Source organism: Antennarius striatus, chromosome 20 (assembly GCF_040054535.1).
Source record: "Antennarius striatus isolate MH-2024 chromosome 20, ASM4005453v1, whole genome shotgun sequence".
Lineage (NCBI taxonomy): Eukaryota > Metazoa > Chordata > Actinopteri > Lophiiformes > Antennariidae > Antennarius > Antennarius striatus.
Window position 1 is genome coordinate 685,001 of NC_090795.1, and position 10,000 is coordinate 695,000.

General features: G+C 41.6%; 1 protein-coding gene across 1 annotated transcript in view; it reads left to right on the forward strand.

The window, feature by feature from the left end:
• Window positions 1-5,688, forward strand: part of inhbaa (inhibin subunit beta Aa) — a 9,432-nt gene extending 3,744 nt beyond the window's left edge. The window contains exon 2 of the mRNA XM_068304443.1: window positions 2,092-5,688. Within this exon, the coding sequence (XP_068160544.1) occupies window positions 2,092-2,885 (794 nt within the window). The 3' untranslated portion in view covers window positions 2,886-5,688. The remainder of the gene's footprint in view (window positions 1-2,091) is intronic.
• Window positions 5,689-10,000: the final 4,312 nt, after the last annotated feature.

Below are 10,000 nucleotides of genomic sequence, written 5' to 3' on the forward strand. Positions count from 1 at the left end.
ACCAGACAGAATAAAGGAGCAGCTCCTGCTCTACACTTTAAAAAATGTTCCTCCAGGCCTGGGGGGCTGAGCGACTCTTTTTACAGCGTGATGAGGGGCGTTTGATCCCGTTAAAGTCAAGCTGTCAGACGCAGAACGAACAGAGTGGGGGGCATTAAACGAGTGTAAAACATCCCGTTCGTCTCTCCTGCCCCCCCCCCGTCCCTGTGGTCTAGGGGGGGGCAGGAGAGACGGGGGAACAGCTGTGCAAACTGAAGCAACAGAAGCTCCTCTTTGTTTCTTTTACTTCTCAGATTCTCTTTTTCTTTTTCTCTCCACATTTTTTCTTTCTTAAAAGTTGAACTTCTTGTCTCACAAAACACACACACACACACACACACACACACACCCACACCCACACACACACACACACACACACACACACAGTTTGCTTATCCATTCAAAGAGGGATTATGATGGACAATGGAACACACGCAGTTTGAACAGATGGGTACAGTGTGTGTGTGTGTGTGTGTGTGTGTGTGTGTGTGTGTGTGTGTGTGTGTGTGTGTGTGTGTGTGTGTGTGTGTGTTTAAAGGTGTGTCAAGAGTCAAACTGCATCTTAATGCAAGCTCCTCCCCCTTTGGCGTCCACCACCCACTGACTCCTCCCCCCCTGAGCGATGATGTCACAGGAGATTTAAAATTTTTGGTAAAATTTTTGTGAACAAAACTTTTTCTTTCTTTTTTTAACTGACATTTTTTACAGCGTGACATTTATAAGAGTCTGAGGATCATTTTCCAAAACGGATGGTGTGTGTGTGTGTGTGTGTGTGTGTGTGTGTGTGTGTGTGTGTGTGTGTGTGTGTGTGTGTGTGTGTGTGTGTGTGTGTGTGTGTGTGTGTGTGTGTGTGTGTGTGTGTGTGTGTGTGTGTGTGTGTGTGTGTGTTGGCAGCAGACCCTTGTTTAACTTTCCTCGCCGCTCAGAAGAGCTTCGTCTGATAAATCAAATCCACGTCATAATATGCCGCCGGGGCTGATGGGAGGTCGGCGAGTGTTTGGCGGTGATGATGAGGATGGAGTGTGTTCCTGCGTGGACCCTGACGGGTGAAGACCCCCCCTCGGCCCCCCCTCAGGGACAGTTGTGTGTCTTTGAAAGCTTCAGAGCGTCCTGTCCTGCCCCCTGACCGGGGGGCGCCCCCTCCCCGCCGCGGCGCGGTCCAGGCGGGCGGGGGCCAGAAATCAGGTTTTATGGCTTGTTGAGACGTTCTGGTGCAGATCTGTCTTCTTTAAATGGGGGGGGGGGGGTCTGGAGAGGGATGAGCTGCGACGCACGACTGTGAGAGGTGGGACGGCCTCCAGACGGCTTCAGGGCGGGGCTTCTTCAGGGCGGGGCTTTACCAGAGTCAGTATGATGTCATCGGGGCGGGGCCTCCGGGGGCGGTGGGGTCCTCAGCGGTTCTGGAGGTTTTTCAGGCTTCAGGTGTGAAACATGCTAACACCCTCTGTTCACACTGAGGGTGTTAGCATGGAGTAGCACATTAGCATAAAGCTATGCTAATTGCTAATTAGAAATGTTGATTAGTTATGATCTGACCTTGAAGGTGGGTTGGCTGGACCCCCCCCCCCTTGTTCTTGTTTGAGTAACAATCTAGCGTTAGCGGCTAAGCGTCACTAGCTGCTAGCTGATTGTAGCGCGGTGCTGATGTCAAGGGACCGCCTCCGGTGGCTCGTAAAATGGCGTTAATGGACTCGCTAAGGTGCCACCGCCCACACACACACACACACACACACACACACACACACAGGGGGTGGGGGGGGTTACTTAATGGCAGTGGACTGGAACCGGGTCTGTGATTGGCTCCATGTCTGGTCCGTAAAGGTGTGTGTGTGTGTGTGTGTGTGTGTGTGTGTGTGTGTGTGTGTGTGTGTGTGTCTGTGTGTGTGTGTCTGTGTGTGTGTGTCTGTGTGTGTGTGTGTGTGTGTGTGTGTGTGTGTGTGTGTGTGTGTGTGTGTGTGTGTGTGGTCGACCTGCCGCTGCCTGGAAATGTTTTCATTGGTTCTCTGTGTATGACATCATCACTGTGACATCACTTCCTGTCTGTGTGTCCAGGTGACTCTAGGGGCGTGGTCAGCTTCGTCCTGTCCAGGGAGGGGGGGGAGGTGTCTCTGGTGGACCAGGCTAACGTCTGGCTCTTCCTGCGTCTGGCTAAAGCTAACCGCAGCCGCGCTAAAGTCACCATCCGCCTCTTCCAGCTCCGTCCCCCCCCCGCCGCCGACCTCCTGCTGGCGGAGAAGAACGTGGACACCCGGCGCAGCGGCTGGCACACCTTCTCGGTGTCGGGGGCGGTGCAGGCGCTGCTGGAGGGCGGGGCCGGCCCTCTGACCCTGAGGGCGTCCTGCCCCCTCTGCGCCGACGCCGGGGCCACCCTGGTGCTGGTGTCCCCCCACGGCTCCGAGGCGCGCCCCAACCAGCGGGAGCAGTCCCACCGGCCCTTCCTGATGGCGGTGGTGCGGCCCGAGGACGGGGGCGAGGGGCGGCGGCGCCGGAAGCGGGGGCTGGAGTGCGACGGGAAGGTGCGCGTCTGCTGCAAGCGGCAGTTCTACGTCAACTTCAAGGACATCGGCTGGAACGACTGGATCATCGCCCCCCCCGGTTACCACGCCAACTACTGCGAAGGGGAGTGTCCGTCGCACGTGGCGAGCATCACGGGCTCCACCCTGTCCTTCCACTCCACCGTCATCAGCCACTACCGCATGCGGGGGTACAGCCCCTTCCAGAGCCTGCGCTCCTGCTGCGTGCCCACGCGGCTGCGCGCCATGTCCATGCTGTACTACAACGAGGAGCAGAAGATCATCAAGAAGGACATCCAGAACATGATCGTGGAGGAGTGCGGATGCTCCTAAGCCACGCCCATCCGGTTCAGAAGCGGTAGCCGCCGCCCCCGGAGGAGGCGGGGCCTGGAGGCGGGAGCGCCCTCCATCAGAACTCCGTCAGAGTCTCGACGGCACTTTGAGAAAAGGTTAAAAAAAAGAAGAGAATCTAATATATTTTTGTTACCAGAGGAGGGGGCGTGGCTTATTTATGTCCGAGGCGTTCAGGCGCCTCTCGGTCCCGTCGGAATCCTCAGAGACGAGGAGCCTGAAAAAAACTACGGAGGAGAAAATCTCAAACTATGCAACTTGTTTCACGTCTTCTGACCCGACGCTCCTGTTTGTGTTCACGTGTGTGTGTGTGTGTGTGTGTGTGTGTGTGTGTGTGTGTGTGTGTGTGTGTGTGTGTGTGTGTGTGTGTGTGTGTGTGTGTGTGTGTGTGTGTGTAGACGAGAGATACTTGAAAAGAAACAAGTTGGCCCAGCTGCTGGAACCAAACCCTTCTTTATGTTACCATGGTTACCATGTTGATGTTATAATTATTACTGTCAGTCAGTTTATTAATAATATTATTTTTTGTCGTCTGTAATTCTTTCGGCTGCGTGTTTTTGTTTTTGTTATTGTTTTTGTTTTTGTCGACAAACGTTTTGAACGTTTTCATCTTTTTTGCACTATAGCGAGGCTAACGCTAATGGTAGCCTGTAGGGGGCGCCACGGCGCGGACAGACCGGAGCTTCCTGTTCAGGGTGGCGCCTGAAAGGTCACAGGTTTGACCCCGAGGTAATGCAGGTGTCGCTCTGGGCTTAACCAAGGTGTAGGAGACGAAATTCAAATTTTGGCTGGAGTGAATGTGGTTAGCAAAATCAGCTGTTGGTCGAGCTAACAGACGCTAAACGTACGAATTTAAAAAATATTTTTTTAGTGATTTTTCTTAATTGATTGTAAGGAAAGTGTGAGTGTTCCCAGAAACAACAATCAGAACAGCAGAAATGCTGCTTATTTATTTATTTATTTTTGTCTAAAGTCAGAACGGCCTCTGCGCTAACCGCTAACTGCCAGCAGCTAGAGATAAAGACGTTCACCCGTGTCAGGTAAAGTAAAAAAAAAAAAAAAGACCTTGATCACATGACTGATGCCCAGAGCGCTAATGAATGTCAAGGCAGCAGCAAGCAGTCCCATTGGCAATCACCCATAATGCATCAGGAACTTCCTGTCTGTCCAATCAGGCGACACGAGGAGAATTAAAGAAACTTTTAGATCTGATTCTAATCCTAATCTGAGCAACTCGGGCCTTTAATACCGTATTGTTAGCATAAATACTTAGCTGCAGTGAGCTAACGGCTAGCTACCACATTAAAAGCACAAAAACAAACGGTTAAAGAATAAAGTTTATTCTTTCATCTCTGTGGGATGTTTACAGTATGTTAGCATGTCAATGTTATTAGAATTAGCCAAGAGAGCTAATAAATGCTACAAGGGACCCACTTAAACATTTAGAATCAGACGTTTGAACGATTCGTTCACAGACGCGTCTTTTTTTAATGAATGTGACACTTTATTATAAACATTTGTTAAAGTCTCGAAAAACCATTTTTGCACTTTGGATAATTTGTCTTTTCAAACAAATGAACAAAAAACAACAAAGAGTTTCATTTAAACGTGAACTTTTTTTTTACGTTGTTGTGTTACATTTAGAATGATCAGAAAAATACTTTAAAATTTGTCATGTTTCTATTTTATTAGATATTAAATATCAAAATTAGGAACTTTCAGTTTTAACAAAGATATCTCGATTAATTTCACATAATTATGAGTATTTTGAATTATTCTGAGAACAGTTTTACTTTTTTCTTGCCAATTTGTCAATTTAATTTTTCCTATGTATTTTTTTATTTTTTTATTTCAAGGTCCGATGATTTTTTTTTCATTTCTTGATCTCAAAACTCAACATTTTAAGATGAATTTATTTGACGTTAATGAGTGAGAAAATGAGAAAAATTTGCTTTCACTTGTAAAATCTGTGTTGACTTTAGAGGAAAAACACATTTTAGTTGCTTTGGACACCAAAGACTTGAGTTTGTGCTGAAGATAAAACTGTTGGTTCAATGATGCTGAAAAAAAAAATAGAAGAAAAGTTTCTGTTAAAATGTGTTGGAATTCATGAAAATCTTATATTTAAGCTTCGTAGTTTTTGATGCAAATTAATTTAGTCATTTTGAAACATTTTGTGTGTTTTTATTGCTGCCTCCTCTTCCTGGCCCTGCACAACTCCAATTCCCACAATGCTTTGGTTTGAGCATATCTTAGAAGAAGAAAGAAGACGGTTGCCATGGAGATAACAGAAAAGGTCTGGTCACTTCCTCTGAGTGTTTGTGTTTTTAGTGTTTTTATCAGTATTGTTGACTTGTTCACCAAACGTTTGGAAGTATTGTTCCCGTTTCTCCTGAAGTCACATTTTCTTATTTTCCCGTTTCTTTGTGTCGTCTTTGTTTCACGCGGGCGGATCAGCTTCTTCTGGACTCCTCGGGTCAAACCGACAGGACGCAAACAAAATGTCAGTGCAGAAAAAAAGCCTCAAAAAAAAAAAAAAAAAAAAAGTTGTATTTGTTGATTTTGTTCTTTTTATCAAAAAGAAAAAAAAACTGACACTGAACAAAGTGGACAAAGAATAAAAAGTCTATTTTTTATTCTGTATATATGGAAGTTGAAGATTCCAGTTTGTTGCATTGCTTTGTTGTACAAATCAAATGTGCTTGTGGCATTTTTCTAATCTAATTTATTTTACGGTAATGTTCTGTTCTCTGCTTCACTATTAAAGTTTAAAGGATGTACACAAGACGCTCTTTTGTCCCTCGTTGTCTCACCTCATCAAATAATTGTAGAACAGCTGATAAAATTCAACCGATCCATTTTAGGCCAATAACATCATTTCTTGCTAATCCTGACCGTAACTTTACCCTAATCCCAAACCCCTAACCCTAACCTAACCAACCAACTGACTGACATCCGACCAGCATCCGACAAACCATTTTTTCGACTGAGTCAAAAAAAAATAATTTCTTCACACCATTTTTTTCCCGAAAACAGCATGTTGAAGAATATTTTTTTGCAGACCGGCGGGTCAAAACAAAAGATTTTTTCTTAAACCAGGGATTTTAACTTCACAAAATACTATAACCAGCAGGTTAAAAAAACACATTTTTTTGTTGGCAGGCGGGTCAAAAACAAATTTTTTTTTCATGACTGGCGGGTCAAATAAATTTTTTTTCTTCACACCAGTGGATCAAAAGTTCACAAAATACTTTTTCTTCCAAACCAGCAGGTTGAGAAAACACTTTTTTTTTGTTGGCCGGCGGGTCAAAAATAAAATGTTTTTGTTGACCGGCGGGTCAAAAAAAAAAAATTTTGTTGACCGGCGGGTCAAAAAAAAATAATTTTTTTTGTTGTTGACCGGCGGGTCAAAAACAAAAAAATTTTGTTGACCGGCGGGTCAAAAAAAAATTTTTTTTTGTTGACCGACGGGTCAAGAAAATTTTTTTTTTCATAACCGGCAGGTCAAAATAAATTTTTTTTGTACACTGGAGGGTCAATACAAATTTTTTTTTGTTGACTAGCGGGTCACAACAAAATGTTTTTTTCATGACCGGCGGGTCAAAATATTTTTTTTTTGTAGACCGGCGGGTCAAATAAATTTTTTTTGTTCACACAAGGGTTTCAAAAGTTCACAAAATACTTTTTCTTCCAAACCAGCAGGTTAAAAAAACACATTTTTTTGTTGGCAGGCGGGTCAAAAACAAATATTTTTTTTCATGACTGGCGGGTCAAAATAATTTTTTTTGTAGACTGGCGGGTCAAATAAATTTTTTTTCTTCACACCAGTGGATCAAAAGTTCACAAAATACTTTTTCTTCCAAACCAGCCGGTTGAGAAAACACATTTTTTTGTTGGCCGGCGGGTCAAAAATAAAATGTTTTTGTTGACCGGCGGGTCAAAAAAAAAAAATTTTGTTGACCGGCGGGTCAAAAAAAAATATTTTTTTTGTTGTTGACCGGCGGGTCAAAAACAAAAAAATATTTTTTTTGTTGACCGACGGGTCAAGAAAATTTTTTTTTTCATAACCGGCAGGTCAAAATAAATTTTTTTTGTACACTGGAGGGTCAATACAAATTTTTTTTTGTTGACCAGCGGGTCACAACAAAATGTTTTTTTCATGACCGGCGGGTCAAAATAATTTTTTTTTGTAGACCGGCGGGTCAAATAAATTTTTTTTGTTCACACAAGGGTTTCAAAAGTTCACAAAATACTTTTTCTTCCAAACCAGCAGGTTAAAAAAACACATTTTTTTGTTGGCAGGCGGGTCAAAAACAAATTTTTTTTTTCATGACTGGCGGGTCAAAATAATTTTTTTTGTAGACTGGCGGGTCAAATAAATTTTTTTTCTTCACACCAGTGGATCAAAAGTTCACAAAATACTTTTTCTTCCAAACCAGCCGGTTGAGAAAACACTTTTTTTTTGTTGGCCGGCGGGTCAAAAATAAAATGTTTTTGTTGACCGGCGGGTCAAAAAAAAAAAATTTTGTTGACCAGCGGATCAAAAAAAAAATATTTTTTTTGTTGACCGACGGGTCAAGAAATTTTTTTTTTTCATAACCGGCAGGTCAAAAAATAAATTTTTTTTGTACACTGGAGGGTCAATACAAATTTTTTTTTGTTGACCAGCGGGTCACAACAAAATGTTTTTTTCATGACCGGCGGGTCAAAATAATTTTTTTTTGTAGACCGGCGGGTCAAATAAATTTTTTTTGTTCACACAAGGGTTTCAAAAGTTCACAAAATACTTTTTCTTCCAAACCAGCAGGTTGAGAAAACACTTTTTTTTTGTTGGCCGGCGGGTCAAAAATAAAATGCTTTTGTTGACCGGGAGGTAAAAAAGAAAAAAAAATTTTGTCGACCGGCGGGTCAAAAAAAATTTTTTTTCCTTAAACAAGGGGTTTTAACTTCACAAAATACTATAACCAGCAGGTTCAAAAACACATTTTTTTGTTGGCAGGCGGGTCAAAAACAAAATTTTTTTTTCATGACTGGCGGGTCAAAATAATTTTTTTTTGTAGACCGGCTAGTCAAATACATTTTTTTTCTTCACACCAGGGGATCAAAAGTTGATAAAACACTTTTTCTTCCAAACCAGCAGGTTACGAAAACACTTTTTTTTGTTGACCGGCGGGTCAAAAAAAAAACAATTTTTTGTTGACCGGCGGGTCAAAAAAAAATTTATTTGTGGACCGGCGGGTCAAAAAAAATTTTTTTTCGTAACCGGCAGGTCAAAATGATTTTTTTTTGTACACTGGAGGGTCAAAACAAAATTTTTTTTGTTGACTAGCGGGTCAAAACAAAATGTTTTTTTCATGACCGGCGGGTCAAAATAATTTTTTTTTGTAGACCGGCGGGTCAAATAAATTTTTTTTCTTCACACCAGTGGATCAAAAGTTCACAAAATACTTTTTCTTCCAAACCAGCCGGTTGAGAAAACAATTTTTTTTTGTTGGCCGGCGGGTCAAAAATAAAATGTTTTTGTTGACTGGCGGGTCAAAAAAAAAATATTTTTTTTGTTGACCGGCGGGTCAAACAAAATTAAATTTTCGTCGACCGGCGGATGAAAAAGATGTTTTTTTCCTTAAACAAGGGGTTTTCACTTCACAAAATACTATAACCGGCAGGTTCAAAAACACATTTTTTTGTTGACCGGCGGGTCAAACAAAAATAAAAATTTTTGTTGTTGACCGGCGGGTCAAAAAAAAAAATTTTTTTGTTGACCGGCGGGTCAAAAAAAAAATTTTTTTTTGTTGACCGGCGGGTCAAAAAATTAAAATGTTTTGTTGACCCGCGGGTCAAAAATTTTTTTTATTTTGTTGACCGACGGGTCAAGAAAAATTTTTTTTTCATAACCGGCAGGTCAAAATAATTTTTTTTTGTAGAATGGAGAGTCAACAAAAAATGTTTTTTTGTTGAATGGCGGGTCAAAACAAAATGTTTTTTTCATGACCAGCGGGTGAAAATAATTTGTTTTTGTAGACTGGCAGGTCAAATAAATTTTTTTTGTTCACACAAGAGTTTCAAAAGTTCACAAAATACTTTTTCTTCCAAACCAGCAGGTTAAAAAAATAAATTTTTTTTGTTGGCCGGCGGGTCAAAAAAAAATTTTTTTTTGTTGACCAGCGGGTAAAAACAAAAAGAAAATTTTGTGGACTTGCGGGTCAAAAAAAAAAGTTTTTGTTGACCAGCGGGTCAGAAGAAAAATTTGTTTTGTTGACCGGTGGGTCAAAAAAAAAAAAAATTTTTGTTGACCGGCGGGTCAAAATAATTAATTTTTTTTCTGACTGGCGGGTCAAAATAATTTTTTTTTGTTGACCGGCGGGTTAAAATAATTTTTTTATGTTGGCAAGCAGATCAAAAAAAAAAAAATTTTTGTTGACCTGCGGGTCAAAAAAAATAATTTTGCAGTCCGGCGGGTGAAATAAAATTTTTTTCTTCACACCAGTGGATCAAAAATTCACAAAATACTTCTTCTTCCAAAGGGTTAGGGTTAGGGTTTAGGGTTAGGGTTAGGGGTTAGGGGTTAGGGTTAGGGTTAGGGTTAGGGTTAGGGTTAGGGTTAGGGGTTAGGGTTAGGGGTTAGGGTTAGGGTTAGGGTTTTTCATGACCGGCGGGTCAAAATAATTTTTTTTGTTCACACAAGAGTTTCAAAAGTTCACAAAATACTTTTTCTTCCAAACCAGCAGGTTAAAAAAATACATTTTTTTTGTTGGCCGGCGGGTCAAAAAAAAATTTTTTTTTGTTGACCAGCGGGTAAAAACAAAAAGAAAATTTTGTGGACTTGCGGGTCAAAAAAAAAAGTTTTTGTTGACCAGCGGGTCAGAAGAAAAATTTTTTTTGTTGACCGGTGGGTCAAAAAAAAAAAAAATTTTTGTTGACCGGCGGGTCAAAATAATTAATTTTTTTTCTGACTGGCGGGTCAAAATAATTTTTTTTTGTTGACCGGCGGGTTAAAATAATTTTATGTTGGCAAGCAGATCCAAAAAAAAAAAAATTTTTGTTGACCGGCGGGTCAAAAAAAATAATTTTGCAGTCCGGCGGGTGAAATAAAAATT